Source organism: Aquarana catesbeiana, linkage group LG04 (genome assembly GCF_042186555.1).
Source record: "Aquarana catesbeiana isolate 2022-GZ linkage group LG04, ASM4218655v1, whole genome shotgun sequence".
Taxonomy (NCBI): Eukaryota; Metazoa; Chordata; class Amphibia; order Anura; family Ranidae; genus Aquarana; species Aquarana catesbeiana.
In genome coordinates this window covers 421,203,761-421,225,147 of record NC_133327.1, presented here as the reverse complement: position 1 = coordinate 421,225,147, position 21,387 = coordinate 421,203,761, and the positions used below count along the sequence as shown (strand labels likewise).

Sequence of the window (21,387 nt, the reverse complement as noted above, 5' to 3'; positions counted from 1 at the left end):
CGTTCAGTTGAAGCAGCTTTCAGGCTCTCAGAGTTTTACAGGCTGCCGGATCTGGGTGGTGTATTAGGTACACCTTGCTAGTACCGGTTTGGACCCCCTTTTGCCTTTAGAACTGTCTTAATTCTTCATGGCCTAAATTCAACAAGATGTTTGAAACATTCCTCAGAGATTTTGGTCCAAATTGACATGAAAGCATCATACAGTTGCTGCAGATTTGTCGGCTGCACATCCATAATGTGAATTATCCCCCACACCATTACACCACCACAACCATCCTAAACTGTTGATACAAGGCAGGATGGATCCATACTTTCATGTTGTTTACGCCAAATTCTGACCCTACCATCTGAATGTTGAGGCTGAAATCGAGACTCATCAGACTAGGTAACGTTTTTCCAATCTTCTATCGTCCAATTCTAGTGAGCCTGTGCAAACTGTAGCCTCAGTTTCCTGTTCTTAGCTGACAGGAGTGGAACCCGGTGTGGTCTTCTGCTGCTGTAGCCCATCTGCTTCAAGGTTCGATGTTTTGTGCATTCAGAGATGGTATTCTGCATACCTTAATTGTATTTGAGTTACTATTGCCTTTCTATCATCTTGAACCCGTCTGCCCATTCTACTCTGACCTCTGACATCAACAAGGCATGTTTGTCCACACAACTGCCGCTCACTGGATATTTTTGGACCATTCTCTGTAAGCCCTAGAGATGGTTGTGCATGAAAATCCCAATAGATCAGCAGTTTTTGAAATACTCAGACCAGCCTGTCTGGCACCAACAACCATGCCACATTCAAAGTCACTTAAATCCCCTTTCTTCCCCATTCTGATACTCCGTTTGAACTTCAGCAAGTCATCTTCACCATGTCTAGATGCCTAAATGCATTGAGTTGCTGCCATGTGATTGGCTGATTAGCAATTTGTTTTACCAAGCAATTGAACAGGCCTAATAAAGTGCCCGGTGAGTGTATGTAGATCATTGAGTCACAAGTTTGTTTTGTTTCAGCAATTCAAAAAGTATGGACATTAGAGACAGCATTACCAATTCTGTAGAGATTTCCTTAAACCGCTCAACTATTTTTCAACTTTTCTATGGGGCTGTATTGGAGAGACCCCTGCATTCAAGGTATGGGGAATGTGACAAGAGGTAGACAGTAACTATGTCAGACATATCTCCCCAACAGAGTTCCCAATAAATTTAAAACCCAGTAAATGGCTCAGTCCAACAGACTCTTAGCCTGTAACAGATATACAGTATTATCTTTGAGTATTACCTTTTAATAATGCTTATATAACGCTGGAGGAAAATGTTTCTATTGTGTTTGTGTTTTTTTTTTCAACTTAGCTTATGTTGTATTTTTGTTTCTGTATATAGATATCTCAGCTGTGGATATGGCTGTTAAAGTGGAGAACGTGTATTTTAGTTCTGTAAACTTCCATACCACACTGCGCTGGGATGCCGTGTGTGATGTACAACAGCCATGCACGTATATGGTGCAGTACCAAGTGTAAGTCATTTTAATGTTCCACAGTATATAAAAAGTATTTCTCTACAAAGGCACTATCCATTGTTCACTGTACAATAAAATAAAATGCCAACATTTTATTTAATTTATATCAAGTCCGTGTAGTGCTACACTTGTAGGTGACAATGATTTTAACAGATTCTTTTCCAAAATAGTGCAGTAGGTAACATTGCATTCACTCTGGCGCCAACAAATAATCTAGGGGTTGTCTTTTTGTAGTATATTGCTTGTAGAACTTGGGATGGGAGAGGGATTGGAGTGGTATGGGATACTACAAAACTTGCTAACTTGTAACAGGAGGCCACTCTTGACTAGTTTAGGCTTTTTTGAACCACCAAGGATTAATAGAAATGGCCAGAACTGAGACCCTGTAAGAGCTGTCCTAGAAAGAACTACTGCTGGTGCGTATCCTTCAAAAGCAGCACACAGTCATTTTAATCCTGAGCTCAGGTCTGTTTTCACAATGTCTCTCCAGGACAGCGGACCCCCCCCCCCCCCCATTTCTATCGGGCATCTCTATGCTTCGGGACAACTGCTCAGTTCTTAACTTCCACCAGACACTCTTCAGTGAGGGAGGGGTTAATACAATGCTACAGGACAGCTACCACTTTCCAGCTTCCACCCAGCACTCTTCAATGAGTCTTCCAGACCAGATCCTTAGACCCCATTCACACAGGGGCAACACGACTTGCAGGTCGCCTCAGCGAGGCGACCTGCAAACGAATGCCTGGGCGACTTGCAAAACGACTTCTGCATAGAAGTCTATGCAAGTCGCCCCAAGTCGCCCCCGAAGTCGTACAGGAACCTTTTTCTAAGTCGGAGCGACTTGCGTCGCTCCCCTTAGAACGGCTCCATAGTACAGAACGGGAGGCGACTTGTCAGGCGACTAGGTCGCCTGACAAGTCGTCCCTGTGTGAATGGGGTCTTCGTGAGTCTGCTTGGCTGGCTCCAAAGATGATTAGGAATAGGCCCCCCAGCTCTGCCACAGCTGGGATCTCGATTTATTTGTTATGACTAATTTCTGATTGGGACTCTAAAACAAAGTTAATACTGCAGCTGCAGGAACAGATTCACAGGACTCAATCACTGTGTTTAAAATGTCCGTTCAGTGTCAAAATGTATTATTACATGTTATTTTATACATAGATAAGAAATGGGTGGTGTGAGATGTTATTAAAAACTAACAAATAGAAATATGTTATTGAAAGCTAACAAATAGAAATATATTATTAAAAGCTAGTGAATAGAACAATTGCAAAAGTAAAACCTTGAGAAGGGAGGGGGGAGTAGAGAGCGTTTAGTAGGAGAAGTGTCTGTGTGTTAGGTGAAGGTTACAGAACACATTTCAACAGAGAGAACAAAATGGAGTCTCTTGTGCTTAAATGAACAGTACAGTGAATGTACATGTCATTTCCCTCCTTTTGTTTGACACCATTCTTCTCCGCGTTACATTCAGCCGATTGCTGGTAACTCCTGTTACATTGGCGCAGAGAGACGGCGTCTTTTTCAGCTCTCTCCTAGCTTTCTCACAATAATGGGTTCATCAGGGCTGGTACATTTGTTGGTACAGTGGGTTGTCACACAGAGGCATAGCCTGACGAGGAAGTAAATAACAAATATAAGAAATAGGAACATCACAATGTAAGCGCCTAGTTTCTATAACCATGTTGCTATGCCATATAAAAAGCCATCAAAACCTCCTAAACCCTGAAAGGGGTTCCATCCATCTTTAGCAATATCTCTGGCCTTATTCTGTAGTTCTCTTATCTTAGCAAGATTCCCTTTAATAATTATTATTATTATTATTTCAGGTACTTATATAGCGCCGTCAATTTACGCAGCGCTTTACATATATATTATACATTCACATCAGTCCCTATACCCTCAAGGAGCTTACAATCTAAGGTCCCTAACTCACATTCATACCTATACTAGGGCCAATTTAGACAGGATCCAATTAACCTACCAGCATGTCTTTGGAGTGTGGGAGGAAACCGGAGTACCCAGAGGAAACCCACGCAGACACAGGGAGAACATGCAAACTCCAGGCAGGTAGTGTCGTGGTCGGGATTTGAACCAGCGACCCTTCTTACTGCTTGGCGAGAGTGCTACCACTACACCACTGTGCCGCCCAATAATGTCCTCGTTATCAGAAATGTATATACAACAGTCAGTGTGAAATACCTTACACATCCCACCTTGAGCTGCAGTGAGATAATTTAGCGTTAATCTGTACTCTAATACTACTTTTTTAAGCTGAGCCATTTCTTCACTTAATAAACCTATATCAGTGGTAGTAAGGTTAATAATCTCATCTACAATCCTAGTGTAATTATTTATTCTTTTCATTGCTTCAATTCCCCATCCTGTCCAGGAAGGGAACCATGACCATGCCATGTCACCTTCAGTGAACAGTTCTCTTTTGAACACTAAAGGGTATTCTGGACTTTGATCTGGTCGCACTGTATCTTTGCGAACAGCCAAAGCAGGTGCTAACTTCCCAATATAACATATACCTGTAACATTAGTAGGAAGCCAGGCGTAAGCTTTATTTCCACATATATAATATAACCCTCTACGTATGGATGGTATGCCTGCTCCTAAAAAACTGGAAGCAATAACACAGAATCTCAGGTAACCGATATTTTCACATATTGGGAACTGTGAGCAATTTGTACTATAAAGGGTTCTATTTAGTTCTGGATCTGGGATATAATAATATTGACCATAGTTTCCTCCATAAACTGTAATTTTTGCTCCTGTGCAATCTGAATTGCCCAACCGTGTACATTTAGTGTTAAATGGGCATGTAATGTTTAAACAAATCTGTGGAGTGTTTATCTGTTTTGAATAATAATAAACTGGTGACTCGCGCTTTTGACAAAACACAGTGAATATAAATGTAAAGGTGGTCAGACATCACCTAAAAAATTCAAATATGCATATAATCATATATCCAAAAAAAAAGGGCATGTGCAAAAAATACTAGCAGCAAAGGCTGCAATATGTTGTGCAACAATATTTTAGAAGGTTGTGAGTAATAGTCCATATAAGAACACCCGAGTATGGTGTAAAACTCCAGTGAAAGTCCAGCTATATGGAAACATAAGTGCTTGGGTCCACCACCATAAATAGAGTGCCTGGCCGCTTACCAGAAACCCATGACCCCCCGTTACAGAGCATCTGAGTAAGCTGTTAAATCCTACTGCTCCGGACCACCATAAAGCCAAGATGGAAGCTGGAATGGGACATCAGAGACTGTGGTACAGATGGATGGATCCACAGGAAAAAACTTTGCCCTCAGCAGAGTGGTATAACCATAAAAAGAGAAGGGGAAGCCCCTCCACGTGCCCCCGGAAGACGTAATCTGTTTACGAAACGCAGCGTAGGGCTGAGCGGCGTCATCGCGTCACCTCCCACTGTTGTTGCGAAGACCAGCAGGACGGGCTGTCTGTGAGCATCCGGCCGGTGCCACAGACTGTTCTTTTCCAGAGAAAGTTTTTCCCTGATTTACATGTGAGTGTATACTATATTTTGTTTTAATAAAGCCTTATGATTTTACACCATTGGAGCCCTCCCCTTCTCTTTTTATGGTTATACCACTCCGCTGAGGGCAAAGTTTTTTCCTGTGGATCCATCCATCTGTACCACAGTCCCTGATGTCCCATTCCAGCTTCCATCTTGGCTTTATGGTGGTCCAGGGCAGTAGGATTTAACAGCTTACTCAGACCCTCTGTAACGGGGGGTCATGGGTTTCTGGTAAGCGGCCAGGCACTCTATTTATGGTGGTGGACCCAAGCACTTATGTTTCCATATAACTGGACTTTCACTGGAGTTTTACACCATACTCGGGTGTTCTTATATGGACTATTACTCACAACCTTCTAAAATATTGTTGCACAACATATTGCAGCCTTTGCTGCTAGTATTTTTTGCACATGCCCTTTTTTTTGGATATATGATTATATGCATATTTGAATTTTTTAGGTGATGTCTGACCACCTTTACATTTATATTCACTGTGTTTTGTCAAAAGCGCGAGTCACCAGTTTATTATTGTTTACGTTTTGTGTTTGTGTCACATATAGGATTTCGCAGCTTGTTTTTTATAATTTACTTATAATTACCTTTTTGATGCGCAGTTATTTTCACGTTTCTTTTTTATCTGTTTTGAAACCATCAAAGTTACTGATCTGTGCTCATTAGCTGTGGCGACTATGTATGAGCCATTTATTCTGGTCCTGTTTAGATCAGAGTTGAGAGGCATTGCTATCATGGGTATTGTCCCTGTTTGGGGATGTGAGAACACACCCAGCAGTTACTAGTGTTGCTATGGGTTGCATACAATTTTAACATTTGGATGAAAGGGTTATTTTTCCATGTCTCAGTCCTCACAAACAACAAAAAGAAAAGAAACATCATCATAATTTTTTCAAAGGATATCATCACTTCAGGATTTTCTTGCAGTGACTGGCGTGAATCCAGGTGGGCTTTCCTTCCAACTTGACAGCGAAAACCGGTTGTCAAAAGCACCAAATGTGGTCCTTCAAATTTTGGTTCTAGCGGCTTTCTGACATGTCGCTTGACCACCACCCAGTCACCTGGTTGGATTCTGTGAATACCTGAAACAGAATCTGGGTCAGGGATAGATTTAAAAACACCTTCATGTATTTTATTCAATGTTCTTTGCAAAATCTGAACATATTCTAATAGATTAGAGTGAGAAGCCTGCAACTGTTGGGGAAAATATAGCCCTGTTTTGGGTGGCCCTCCAAATAAAATCTCATAGGGGACGGCCCATGTGGTTGTTTAGGGGTTGTTTGTACAGAATATAGGGCTAATGGCAAAGCTTCCACCCATCTTTTCCTGTATCTGCTTTAATTTTTGCACATCTGTTTTTCAAAATTGCATTAAGTCTCTCAACTTTACCACTACTTTGTGGATGATAAGGTGTATGGAAAGCTTGCTGTATGTGAAGGGCTTCCATTTCCTCTTTCATTACTTCCCCAGTAAAATTGGTTCCTCTGTCACTCTCAATAGTTTCAGGAACTCCATATCTACAAACTATTTCATTTAAAATTTTCCTTGCTGTTGTTTTTGCGTTTGCTTTAGCTACCGGCCAGCACTCGGCCAACTTGAGAACATGTCAACACACACTAAAGCGTACTCATAGGTGCCTCTTCTGGGCATCTGAATGTAGTCTATTTGAATTCTTTGGAAAGGGAAATCTGGCTTAGGAGAATGCTTTTGGGGAACATGGACAGGCCTCCCTGTATTGTACAGAGCACAAGTGAGACATGAAGCACAAAACCTGGCTGCAAATGCACTAAATCCAGGTGCTATCCAATAGCAGTCAGTAAGTGCCACCATCTCGCCCTTAGCAAGATGACTGACGCCATATGCCAGTTGTGCTAAAACTGGGTACAAACTCCTGGGTAGACACCACCTGTTGTCAGCGCTCCACAGGCCCTGCTGATTTTGGGTAGCATTACATTTGATCCACTTATCCTTCTCTTCATCAGGGGCCTGGTTCTGCAACTGAATTAGAGTTTCTACATCCCACTGCTCTTGATGAGGGGAATCTGTCCCCGCTACCTGGGCGACCCCTACAGTGGGTATGACTCCAAATGCCATAAGGGCAGCATCCTTTGCCACTTGGTCCGCTAAAGCATTTCCTCTGGCTGTCATGTCATTTCCCCTTGCATGTCCTTTTACCTTCAAGATGGTAACTTCTGGTGGTTTCTGAAAGGCCAAAAATAGCTGTTCTATGAGTTTTGCATGTCTCACCGGCTTCCCTGCACTAGTCAGGAAGTTCCCAGCTTTCCAAATAGGTCCAAAATCGTGGACTATTCCAAAAGCATATCTGCTGTCAGTGTAAATGCTTCCCCTTTGATTCCCTAGGAGATGACATGCTTTGACTACAGCACACAATTCCGCTTCCTGTGCTGACATCTGGGGTGTCAATGCTTCCTGATGTAAAATGGTGTCTGTAGTGGTTACAGCAAACCCTGTGTTTGGCTGACCATCATCAGTATAAAATCTGGAACCATCTACGAATAAGTGTGTGTCACAATCTGATAAAGACTCATCTTTTGCTGGTGTGACAGAGGCCCTTTCTACCTCCATCAGAGCCATACAATCATGAGAAAAACTCTCAGGTTCTACATCAGTACCATTTGTTGCATCTTCCTCATCAATTATAGGAAGAACAGTAGCCAGATTTAAAGTAATACATCGTTTGATTGTTAAATTCGATGGAGCAAAAAGAGCAGACTGGTACTTGTCAAATCTACTGGCAGACACATGTCTGGTATTTACTTGATTCATGATTTCCTGTACTGCATGTGGCACATACAGGATCAGAGCAGAATCTAGTACAAGCTCAGTTAATTTGTCTAGCAGCAAAATGCAGGCTGCTATGGCTCGCCTACAACTGGGGGAGCCTTTGAGGACAGGGTCTAATGAGGCTGATACATCACATGCCTCTGTCTCCATGTAGCTGGGTGAGTACACCTGCAGCAAATCCATTGACTTCATGACAGAACAACGAGTAAGTCTTAGTATAGGCAGGAAGTCCAATAGCGGGAGCTTCAGACAAAATTTTAATAAGCTCCTTCATCTGCAATTCATTGTCCCATGTGAGTTTGAAAGGGTTTCTAGTGGTAGCCTCATGTAGAGGAGCCATAAGTTCTGATGCATTTGGAATCCAGTCCCTACAATATCCCACTAACCCCAGGAAGGCACGTAGTTGCCGTACATTTCTTGGCTTTTCAAAGTTTTGTAGAGTTTTAACTCGATCTGGGGTTAGGTGACGGAATCCATGTGAAATGCAGTGACCCAGGAAGATCACTTTCTCTTGGCAGTATTGTAGCTTATGTTTGCTAACTTTGTTGTTACTGTTATAGAGAAACATGAGAAGGCTTACTGTTTCTCTGCTACAAATGTCCTTTGTATCAGAACAAATAAGCAAATCGTCTATGTACTGAAGCAGAACTGTGTTTGGGTGTGAGGGGGACCATTGGTTCAATACTTGCTTTAACGCAGTATTATATTCAGAGGGGCTACTCACACAGCCTTGGGGCAATCTTGTCCATGCTAACTTTTGAGCATCATGGGTAAATGAAAAAAGGTGCCAGCAATCTGGGTGCAGGGGCACCGAAAAGAAAGCATCTGCGAGATCAATCACTGTAAAGTAGGTGCTGGAGGCAGGTATTCCACTTAGTAAAGTGCGGGGGTTGGGCACGATCGGGTATCTGCCTCAATTATATTGTTAATGCCTCTCATATAATTCACCATGCGGTATGCCACCTGCCCACCTTTCTTGTCTGGCTTCTTTGCAATTGGGAACAGGGTTGTATTGACTTGGGACTTAATTGGTACAACAACCCATGCTGCTTTCAGTTGAGTGATTTGATCCTTTATCCCCTCAGTCTGAGCAATACTCAGTGGGTACTGTTTAATCTGTGGGAGATGGGCTCCTGGTTAAATTTTTATCATGACTGGGGTACAATCCAGCAGACCTACATCATATTTGCTGCTGGCCCATAATTCAGCGGGAATCACTTTCAATTCCGGTGGAAATGTCGGGGGAGAGTCTTGGATTAAAAATACTCCACAGGTAGAATTTAAAACTTCTCCTGACAGACTACAGACCACTTGGACTCCTGTAGGAGTTTAGTCTATGTTTGCTAAAATTTGGTTCAAAATGTCAGCGCCCAAAAGATTGGTACTGTGTCTGCAACTAACACTTTAGTGACAATTTCTGTTTGCTGTCCTAGCCTGAGTTTAGGTGGCTTGGACTCAACCAAATCAGTAGAGGTCCCGGTTAGGCCAACACCAGAGATAACATTTGTAGATAATAATCCTGGAGATAAGTCCTCTATATTGAAAACACTTTGGCTTGCACCAGTATCGATTAAACAGGTTAATTCTGTTTCTCCTCCAGGATAGGGGAGTTCTTGTAAAAATACTTTTACTCTGGCCTCGGGACCATTGTCTCCCCTATTTAACATGATTGATACTGGCATGCCATTTTCCTATGCATGATCCACTGCTTTTGGCAGAGAACTGGGATCAGCATGAGGTGCCTCTAAGATCTTTTCCAGTCTACAGTCAGGAAGATGGCAGAGTTTGGCTATGTGTCCTTCCCCATTACAATTGTAGCATATGATTGGTCCTCGATTGCCATGATTTCTGAAATTGCATTTGCCTCTTCCTCTTCCTCTCTGCTTCCCCATGTAACCTTGGGTTTGCTGTCTTTTTGGTTAACCCTGTTTTCCATGGATAACAGGATATGCAGGACTTCTCGAATGCACATATTGCCTGCCTCAGGCCTTGCTGTGAACAACTTTTCTTTCAACTGGGGTATTAAACCATCAAGAAACCTTTGTTTCACCAGTTGTGTAGATGGACTTGCAGTTTCTCCTGCCTTCTCTTCCTCTATTTTAATGCCTGCTTCCTCAGCCATATTGCTTAACCACCTCCAATAAGCCCCTGCTGCTTCCTCTTTCCCTTGCTTAGCATTCAAAATTCAGCATGTCTGGTTTGTCCATATATTTGGGGCAATTTTTCCTTCAATTTCTCACAAACCTCCTGTCCACTAACCATCTTACCTAGATTTTTGACGTCTACACCACATTCTTTAAGTATATAGCCAGACATGTTGCTTCCCACTGCTTTAATAAGAAGCTGATGAATGTCAGTAGCAGAAGCCTCATATGCTTCCTGTGCAGCGCTAAGTTTGTTTGCAAACCCAATTGGATTCTTTCTAGGATCTCCCAATCCCTCTAATATGGCTCTCATATCTTGGGGACTAAAAGGTACATGCCATTTAATTTGAGACTTACTGTCAACAGCATTACCTTCAAAAACTACCGTATTTATCGGCGTATAACACGCACCCCAATTTAGGAGGGAATTTTAAGGAACAAAAAACTTTTAGGAGGGAAGTTGAAGGGAAAAAAAATTACATTTAAATGCCCATCATTGCAGCCTTCTCAGTGCAGCCTTGCCCCAGTGCAGCCATGTCAGTGCAGCCTTGTGAGTGCAGCCTTGTGAGTGCAGCCTTGTGAGTGCAGCCTTGTGAGTGCAGCCTTGTGAGTGCAGCCATGTCAGTGCAGCCATGTCAGTGCAGCCATGTCAGTGCAGCCATGTCAGTGCAGCCTTCCCCAGTGCAGCCTTCCCCAGTGCAGCCTTGTCAGTGCAGCCTTCCCCAGTGCAGCCTTGTCAGTGCAGCCTTCCCCAGTGCAGCCTTGTCAGTGCAGCCTTCCCCAGTGCAGCCTTCCCCAGTGCAGCCTTGCCCCAGTGCAGCCTTCGATCCTCTGTCCCTGCCATCCTGGGCTTCAAAATCACCGACCGCGATTTGAAAATGGCGCCGCCGGCGCCAAAATACACAGACCCGGTCCTCGGCTCTTCCCGGCGGCTCTCGTTCACTTTCGGCTCCACTCGTAGTCCCGAGCGGAGCTATCCGAACCTAGCCGAGTAGGTTCGGATAGCTCAGCTCAGGACTACGAGTGGAGCCCAAAGTGAACGAGAGCCGCCGAGAAGAGCCGAGGACCGGCTCTGTGTATTTCGGCGCCGGCGGCGCCATTTTCAAATCGCGGTCGGCGATTTTGAAGTTGTGACAGCTCGGGATCGCAGGGGATCGGCGTATAACGCACCTGCGATTTTCCCCTGATTTTAAGGGGAAAAAAGTGCGTGTTATACGCCGATAAATACGGTAATTGGGTTCTGACAGGATAAACTGCAACAGATTGCTCTGTGCCAGGGGCAGAAGGGGTGGCATCTCCCTTCCTTCCCTCTTCATCTTGCTGCCACAGTTTGGAAATTATGGTTTGTTCTGGAAGTTCAGACTCTTATCTCTCTTTCTCTGGCCAAAGCCTTAAGTTCAGAGAAATCTAGTTTTGCATATGTGCCTTTTGATTTATGCCAATCATCTGTTTCTAGGATACAAGCCAAAACCCTCTTTGTAGGTTGATATGGGGCTGTTAAACCTCTACTCTCTACTATATTGCCCAGCTAATCTTTTGTGTGTTCCATGTAATCTAATTATTTTGCTTTTGTGCGTGGACCCCTTAAAGCCAAACTGGCAGCCACATAAGGTGGGGGGTCCTCCTCTACAGAGTCTTCTGGCCAAACATAGTAAATTTGGGCAGTACTTTTATTAAACATCTCCTTCAAGCCAGTTTGATTTGTTACTTTAGCTTCTGTCTCCCATGTGCAAGCTATTCTCCACATTCTTTCACTGCACAGTAGTTAGCCATAATCGTGCAGAAAAGTTTGCCATACTTGCAAATCAAAAGTCCCTTCAGATTTTAAAGGTTTAGCTATTCCCTTTGTCCATTCTACCCATTTATCTAGGGGCTCAGTATAGGTGGAACCGTACCTTCGGTTCTTATATTCTCTAGCGCTCATCTTGCGCTGGGCATTTTCTGAAGGCCTCTCACCCTTCATTCCCTTAATTAATTTAATGCCCATAATGACTGGCCAGTCCTCTCTACTTGTGCCTATACCCTCTTGCCTCTAAAACAAATAGTACAGCAAATCTGCAGATTTACAAGAATAGTCTCCACTTATCTACGTGGATAGAAGGGGTTTATGACAATAGACAAAACACTCATTAAGAGACCCTCCTCGTTTCTTCTCTTCTCTGTGAGTTTTATCTGACCCTACCATGCGCCTCTGACCGAGGTCGCCCATAAAGAGTCAACGCAGGGAACTGCAGAGGATTTTCCCTATCCACACATAGTCCAACCCGTGAAGGGGGACACAAACACATTCACACACACACGTTACCCAACCAGAAAGGTCAGAGAGTGGTCTGGTTTCCTTGAGAACCAACAGATAGGATACATAGGAAAGGCAGAAATATAGCAAGCTTAAGGGCAGCTTACCTAGCCGGCATTTGAGGTCTGCGTTTCCCGATGATCCCGATCAAAGCACGGTTCCTTCTGAAGACTCTGCCAAACTCCTGGCTGGCTCGCCAAAACTGTTATGACTAATTTCTGATTGGGACTCTAAAACAAAGTTAATACTGCAGCTGCAGGAACAGATTCACAGGACTCAATCACTGTGTTTAAAATGTCCGTTCAGTGTCAAAATGTATTATTACATGTTATTTTATACATAGATAAGAAAGAGGTGGTGTGAGATGTTATTGAAAGCTAACAAATAGAAATATATTATTAAAAGCTAGCGAATAGAACAATTGCAAAAGTAAAACCTTGAGAAGGGAGGGGGGAGTAGAGAGCGTTTAGTAGGAAATGTGTCTGTGTGTTAGGTGAAGGTTACAGAACATATTTCAACAAAGAGAACAAAATGGAGTCTCTTGTGCTTAAATGAACAGTACAGTGAATGTCCATGTCATTTTCAACTCCAACCAGCTACCTCAAAAGGGGCAGCAGCCCCTGAGGTTGGGGACTTCTCCAACAGAACAAGAACAAGGCTGCTTCAGACCCTAGACTATTTATGTTCCCCTCCAGTCACCAACTGGGCGCACCTCACCAAGGATTGGCTGCAGCACAATAAATATTCAAGCTGCCCATTTGACTCTCCCAGCCCCCTATATTCTAGAAGCCTCTAGATGGCAGAGGGAAGCAATTAAACCTGCAGCCTGTGAGATCCAGAAAAGTCCAAGGAAATCAATAGTTGCTCCAATGATTACAGAGCAGCCAAAAATAACTAAATTTACCTAACATGATATCAGTCTAACTAGGAGGGTGCTAGACTCGGAATGGCTAGAGCCCTGTCAGCTTTTATTGACATCTCTCTCCCTGTTAGGTAGATTTCCCTTTCAGGAGTGGAAATTTTTGGAAATTTCTACAACGGAGACACAGACAAAACACAAACCTATTTTTCACCTTTTTTTATTTTAATCCTTTTAGCGTGGGGCTCCCCTTACAATCCGTACCCTACCCGAAAGGGCCTGGTACCGATTTGGGGAGGGGGGGGACTCGTTCAAAACTGATCAGATGGCCAATTCAGGTGCGTTCCCATAGAAGGCACTGAGTCTGGAATTCACATCTGAATTGCACCACAGTGTTCAGAAAACGCACATGACTCTTTTTAAATGTGCTGCAAATTTGCACAGTCGCTGCACCACATATGTGTGAATCAGCTCCAGTTCAAAATGCATCCACTTTGCATATATGTGAACAGAGCCTAATACTAAACCTGATTCCTATTCAGCTTTTTCTTTCTAGGCAAAAGTATTGGGACACCTGTCTTTAAACGCACAAGAAGTTTGGGGTGGAGGAACTTTACTGGCCTGCAAAGAGTCCTAACCTCACCCCGATAGAACACCTTTGGGATGAATTGGATTGGAATGAGTGGATTGGAATGAGTGGAGACTGTGAGCCAGGCCTTCCCGTCCAACATCAGTGCCTGACCTCACAAATGCACTTCTGGAAGAATGGTCAAACATTCCCATAGACACACTCCTAAACCTTGTGGACAGCCTTCTCAGAAGAGCTGAAGCTTTTAGAGCTGCAAAGGGTGGGCCAACTCAATATTGAACCCTACGGACTAAGACTTGGATGCCATTAAAGTTCATGTGCGTGTAAAGATAGGCGTCCCAATACTTTAGACAAAATAGTGTATGTGATGACCTAAAATTATCATTGGCCAGGCTTAGTTGAATATATAGAAATGGAAATTAGAAGGGCAAGGAACATTCCACCACCATTTTTTTTTGTGTGATTATTTCTAAACTGCGCTCTCAAACACTTTCAGCTTTACTCAGCAAGCATCTCTTACATATGACTTTATTGTTCATAGGGATGTAAAAAAATATTAGCCTTTATAGTTATATCATTTTCATAGCTTTGTAAATATCTTAAGTCACTTGCTGGTTACTATGATCACCTAGGGCTTGACCTTCAGGATTTGCCTCAAACCACTGCTTATTCCTTAGCTATACCACTATTCATGTTTGCGTATGTTAAAGTTGATATCTATATACATTTGTGCTCATAAGTTTACATACCCTGGAAGAATGTATGATTTCTTGGCCATTTTTCAGAGAATATGAATGATAACACAAAAACTTTTCTCTCACTCATGGTTAGTGTTTGGCTGAAGCCTTTTATTATAAATCAACTATGTTTACTCTTTTTAAATCATAATGGCAACAGAAACTACCCAAATGACCCTGATCAAAAGTTTACATACCCCAGTTCTTAATATCCTGTATTGCCCCCTTTAACATCAATGACAGCTTGAAGTCTTTTGTGGTATTTGTGGATGAGGCTCTTGTCTTCTCAGATGGTAAAGCTGCCCATTCCTCTTGGCAAAAGCCTCCAGTTCCTGTAAATTCTTGGGCTGTCTTGCATAAACTGAAAGATGCAAGGGTCTGTCAGGAGTCCAGAAACTCATTGACCTTTTATACACACCCACTAATTACAAGCAAACAGATCACAGGTGAGGATGGTTACCTGTAATAGCCATTCAAACCCTTTGTGTCAACTTGTGTACATGTTATCAGGCCAAACTCACCGGGGTATGTAAACTTTTGATCAGGGTCATTTGGGTAGTTTCTGTTGCCATTGTGATTTAAAAAGAGTAAACACAGTTAATTGATAATAAATGGCTTCAGCCAAACACTGACCATGAGTGAAAGAAAAGTTTTGTGTTATCATTCATATTCTCTGAAAAATGGCCAAGAAATCATAAATTCTGCCAGGGTATGTAAACTTATGAGCACAGCTTTAGGTATAGTGCCCACTGAGTGGTACCATGAGCACTCATAATCTTAATCAGTGCCACGTCCCAGAATTGTGCATGATTTGGAGAAAGCAAAAATATGGACTTTTAAGGCACATACACCAATCAATTTCTTAAAAATAATTTCATCATTTATTATTGAATAACGTTAAAAGCTTTCATACAAAATATCCATCAAAAAATATAAAAACTACTAAAACACTATTAGGCACTATGTGATTCACACGTGGTATAATGCACATATACCACACAACAGGAGGCTTGTCAAGATGTAAGCCACGTGCTTCAAATTCCTCCAGGTGCTAGGGTTTTCTTACACCAGCATGGTTAGCTCTATATGTCTCCAGGAGCCAATAGTGAATCTATTTGGGGAGAAATATAGACTTGATAAATACACAAATGGTTACAAAAACATCATACTTAATTTAGAATTCATATAATTTTAATAATTCACCATAGGTCCATATTAAAACATACTTGCTGATGCACCTGCTTCAAGGGTCAAAGGGGAGAACCCACACCAGACCGCAACATGGATCCCTGTATGAGTGCAGGGGAGCATTCAGCTAATGGGGGACATGATACTAACAAAGTAAGCCACTCTCTAGTATTATATTACAATCAAAATAATATGGATAGTTACTTACAAGGAGTTGTTCAGGAAATTACAAGCCCCTTTGCAACAAGAATGGGAGTGATAAAATCTTTACAGTGGGGGTGACCCACAAGCATGCTGGGCAATACCAGAACATAATAGTAATACATTCAACTGTGTAACCATATTAATACATATAAACATACATGCATATACGTACACATACATATACATATATACACATGCGCCCACATAACTTCCCTCTTCTGGCCCACACATATATCACATCGGTTTCTATACTTTAATCCATATCCATTGGCCATCTACTAGTTAAGGTCCCATAGAAAAAGTGCTTCTTCCACGATTTTTGTGCATGCAGATGGTATCCCACAGTATAAAGGTCCTTAAAGATGCTGGGAAATTTAAATCCAGACAGTGCCTAAGATTACTCCCCAGGAGGAGCAACACCCAACATACACCAAAGTTTAGCCCTTGAAGGGGGGTTTACTTCAATAGGAAAATGTTACCTTAGTTTTCCTAGTTTGTGGGCACATCAGGCAGCGATGGAACAATCGCCATCCTTCCTCTGAGGACATCACCCGGTCTGGTCGCAAACCAACTGCGCTGCAATGCAACCAGCGGCTTGCTATGGGGGCAATCGTCAGGGGGGGAGGAGCCAGAAGTGTTGGCGGGGGACCCCAGAAGAGAAGGATCCGGGCTTCTGTGTGCAAAATCATGGTGGATGTGCTCTATTGCCTTTCACACTTATGGTATCTCCTCGACCCCTTCTCCATGTTACCTGGTTCCTGGTAATCCTGAATTTACTTTTGGCCTATTAAAAGTCACCTTCCTGTCACCAGGGCATTCATTCTGCCATACACTACATTAGGATGGAATTCCAAGTGGCCTACTGTCTCCCAGATGTGTCAAGATCAAACCTCTTGCAACCTGGGATGTTTTAATTTAAACACAACTCTCTCTTCCTGAGGTCCCTACCTAAAACTTCCTTGTTTACCTGACCATTGACCACTGACTTGAACATGAGTGCAGTGCTGACAGAACTACTAGGCATGCCCTTTCTCTTACTTACAAACTACTGCTCGCTGCAACCTGGCAATCTAACTTTTTAAACAAGTGGGAAAGGAAACTCCAAATGTGCTGGACACCTGCAGTGCACAGTAAGAGTCTAACTTTGTCCTATAAATATCAAGAACCCAGCTATAAAATTGTAACCCAGTGTTACTGTACCCCAACACTCCTACATTATATGTACCCCTCTGTTTCTGAGATGTATTGGCGGTGTAGTGCAGACAGGGACGACATGTTACACATATTCTAGTCATGCCTAATTCTCCACATTTTCTGGACTTGGGTAGATGCCATAACACAAATGTTTACCAACAGACCAATGCAAATCATACTCTCCTTTTTTCTACTGCACCATAATAAGGTCTCATTGTCAGCTTATAAAAAAAAAAACAGTAGTAAGACATTATGTCAATGCTGCTCGGGTGTGCATTCTGCCCATGTGGAAATCGTTGGATCCACCTTCTCCTCAACAATGGTTCCACAAGATAGATGACATTAGATACATGGAGAGTCTGACTAGTTTCCTGAAAGGTACCCATAAAAGATTCAATAAAACATGGTTTTATTGAATTGAGTATTCCTGTACGCTCTTTGTTTGGAACAGGAGCTCCTGCTTGGTGAGTTCTTTACATGCACCTCGTGGAGCCTTGGGGGAAGGAGATCACAGTGTCCATATGCAGTGATGAGGAGTGACTACTAAAGGATATTAATTGGAGATGTTTTATATCCTAATTCTGGTGAGTGCATAGCTTGGGTGGAGGCTCACGTGCACTGGATTTTTCTCACAAGCTTTGGTGGATCCTGTTGGATGTTATACACTGCTAGTTGAATCTATGTTCTGGTGAGCGTCTAGCACTCTTGTGATCAATTATCCACTTTCTGAACTTTTATTGTACTTTTTTAATTTATTTAGCTCCATACCATATATTGTTTATTTAAGACATAGAAATATGTTTTTGTTTTCAAATTATAGATATGGAGACGAGACATGGACAAATAAGCCAGATTGTTTTGGAACACAGAAGTTCTGTGATATGACTAAAGAAACATTAGAGAATGCTAAGGAAAAGATAATGGCAAAAGTAAAGGCAAATGCAACAGGGAACGTGACTTCGGCAAAGAGCAAGTGGTTTGTGCCCATACGTAACAGTAAGTTGAATAAATGTATCTTGTGCTTCCTGTGGAATATAACTTTGAGAAAAAAACACCAGAAGAAGAAGAAAAGCATGCAAGCAAAGCATAGTCCTGCCAATGCCTGTGACATGGACCACAAAAATATACTGTAGTATACAAGAAATTATTACTTAAACCCAGAAGTGCTTTTTTTACCAATAATTTTCCTTTATACTGGCTCTTCAAAATAATAAATTCAATCATAGCTTCTATACCTCTTAAAAGATAAAACTGTTAATTGACAATCATGATGAAATTAAATTAACTTACGTGGTAAATTTATATATATATTTTGTCTTTTAGCGAATATAAGTGTTCCAGGAGTCATCCTTTCTCCCTCTGCAAACTCCATAGTGGTATATATATCTACTGTTCCACCATTATTATATGTCAACAACTATACTGAAGAAAGAGAGCAGAAATTCTCATATATCATTGCCATTTCAAATATGTCAAAGGTAAGACTTTTCACACTGATAAATACATTTGCGTGCTTTAACTTTCAGGTCCTCCAGCTCTTTTCCCTAGAATTAATGTAGAACTAAAGGCAAAACTTTTTTTTTTCATTTTGGATAGCATAATGAAGGGTTATAATTCTTGGCAGTTTTTTTGCCTTCTGTGTCTCATTGTGGAGATTTTCTTTCACTTCCTGTCCCCAAAACAGGATGTAAGAGGAAATTCCTCCAAAGTGAGAGATTCCCTTGTTGCATTCACGATCACCAGAACTAGTGTCCCCATTGGAATATTTACCTTCTATTCCCTTATGTTCTATTTCTATTCCTTTCAGTAATAATGGTAAAAAGGACAAATAAAGAGAGTGAATCTCCCTAATGGGGACACAGACAGCAAGAACCCGACCAGTTTTAATTAATCTCCACTGTAGTCAAAACTTTAAAAAAAAAGTTTTGCCTTCAACTATACTTTAGTTCAATAAGGACAATGTCATGTTAAAAAGAATGTGTAATAAATTGTATATATAAGGGCAGGATATAAAATACAATTTTTAAATATTTCCTATTTTAGGGCAGTGAATAAGAAATACTGCAAGTGCATATATAATTTACAATGATATGTCTACATGGTAGCAGCCTTATTTCCGCACTCCTGTGACCCAGAAGCTTTGGCCATACTTCGTTTTTAATCACTTCAGCTCTGGAAGGTTTTATCCCCTTAATGACCAGGCCATTTTTTATATTTAGCACTGCGCTACTTTAACTGGTAATTCTGCGGTCATGCAATGTGGTACTCAAACTAAATTTATAGAATTTTTTTCACATAGATAGAGCTTTCTTTTGGTGGTATTTGATCACCACTGGGCTTTTTAATTTTTATTATATACATTTTTTTCAAAAATCTAATTTAAAAAAACAATTTATTTACTTTCTGCTATAAAACACATCCAATAAAAAATTTAAAAAAATTACATTTCTTCATAAATTTAGGCCAAATGTATTCTGCTACATGTCTTTGTTTTAAAAAAAAATCTCAATAAGTGTATATTGATTCTTTTGCCTGAAAGTTATAGTGTCTACAAACTATGGTATATATTCTCAGGAATTTTTTTTTTTTAATACTAGTGATGGGGGGGTGATCAGTGACTTAGGACGGTGATAGTGTAGCAGGAAATGTGACACTAACTGACACTGGGTGGGAACTGACTAACTGCCACTGACATCACCAGTGACACTAATGCCGCGTACACACGGGCGGACTTTTCGACCAGACTGGTCCGACAGACTTTCCGACGGACTTTCGAGGGACTTTTGATGGACTTCCAATGGACTTTTTATGAATGAATTATGATGAATTTTAATTTTGACTTGCCTACACACGATCACACCAAAGTCCAACGGATTCTTACGTGATGATGTACACCGGACTAAAATAAGGAAGTTGATAGCCAGTAGCCAATAGCTGCCTTAGCGTTGTTTTTTGTCCGTCGGACTAGCATACAGACGAGCGGATTTCTGGGTCCGGCGGAGTTACGACGTAAAGATTTGAAGCATGTTCCAAATCTAAAGTCCGTCAGATTTGCGACTGGAAAAGTCCACTGAAGGTCCGGTGAAGCCCACACACGATCGGATTGTCCGCTGGATTTGGTCCGTCGGCGTCCGTCGGACCAGTCCGGTCGAAAAGTCTGACCGTGTGTACGCTGCATGATACTGTGATCAGTGCAAATACTATACACTGTCACTGTACTAATGACACTGGTTGGGAAGAGGCTAATATCTTGGGGCAATGAAAGAGTTAACTGTATGCCTACCAAGTATAATGTGTGCAATATGTGCTGCTTTTACTAATAGATGTGGCTGATTTTTCTCCCTGCTTTGCAGGGGGGAAAAACAGCCACATCTCTGCTCCGCGTACAATACAGAACCCTGTTTTGTTCGTAAACACAGGGCTCTGTACTGTGATTTACTAAGCTGATCAGCAGGTCTTGGCCATAAATCATTGGCTAGGACCTGCTAACTGACTTGTGCTGTAGCGAATCACAGCACAGATGGGGCGCCCCCTACCTGGAAATGCTGGGTCAGGTACGTGAACGTAATCTGGTGCAGAGCAGCCGCCTCACCGTTGTATATGTGCATGGGACAGTCCGCAAGTGGTTAAACTCCCATGCTTTGCTTCTCCCTGGCCACTGCAAATATTCTACACTACCAGGTGTGGCAAATACCTACTGCACATTAAGGTTCTTCCCCCCAGCTTGTATGTCTTGTAGAGACTGGTAAGAGAAACTTGTAGCCAGGAGTTGGCTATTGTTGCCTGCAATTCAGGGACAGTATGCAATGCTGTTGATGTGGAGCTGTTTCCCTCTAGTGTTGGCTTAGACTCCATGTTTCATTTCCTAAAGACAGAGCAGAGCAAAGCATCGTGGGATGTGTGTATCCAAATGCTGGGGTTTCAATTCCAGCAGGACTGGCCTGAACTACAACCATCAGATGGCTGTGAGAGAAGAACAGACTGCTGGGAGAGGACATAAAGGGGCTGGTTGAGGCCTAGATCGATCTCTTGGGACCCCAGCCTGGATCTGCCAGCAGGTAATCTGTGGTACTGTGAGCTGCAGCCGAGTCACGGCCTGCATAGGAGAGAGTTATACAGCGGCATCCAGAGGGACATCTGCAGACAGCATCGCTTCCTATCTACAGCAGTCCGGAGGTTGTTCCTGATCCTTTGAACTACTTGCACTTCAGAAAAGGGTGGGCTGCGGCGCAATATGACAGAGGTCAGAAGCCATCCCCTGAGTCAGGACCCAGAGGGAGATCCTGAAAGAACCATCATCATGGTTCATC

At 42.2% G+C, this 21,387-nt stretch overlaps 1 protein-coding gene across 1 annotated transcript in view; it reads left to right on the top strand.

Annotated features, from left to right (window-relative positions):
- The window catches only part of LOC141140314 (uncharacterized), a 63,798-nt gene that overhangs the window by 5,165 nt on the left and 37,246 nt on the right, over positions 1-21,387 (top strand). The window contains exons 2-4 of the mRNA XM_073627354.1: positions 1,371-1,503; positions 17,898-18,073; positions 18,401-18,555. Of these exons, the coding sequence (XP_073483455.1) occupies positions 1,371-1,503; positions 17,898-18,073; positions 18,401-18,555 (464 nt within the window). The remainder of the gene's footprint in view (positions 1-1,370; positions 1,504-17,897; positions 18,074-18,400; positions 18,556-21,387) is intronic.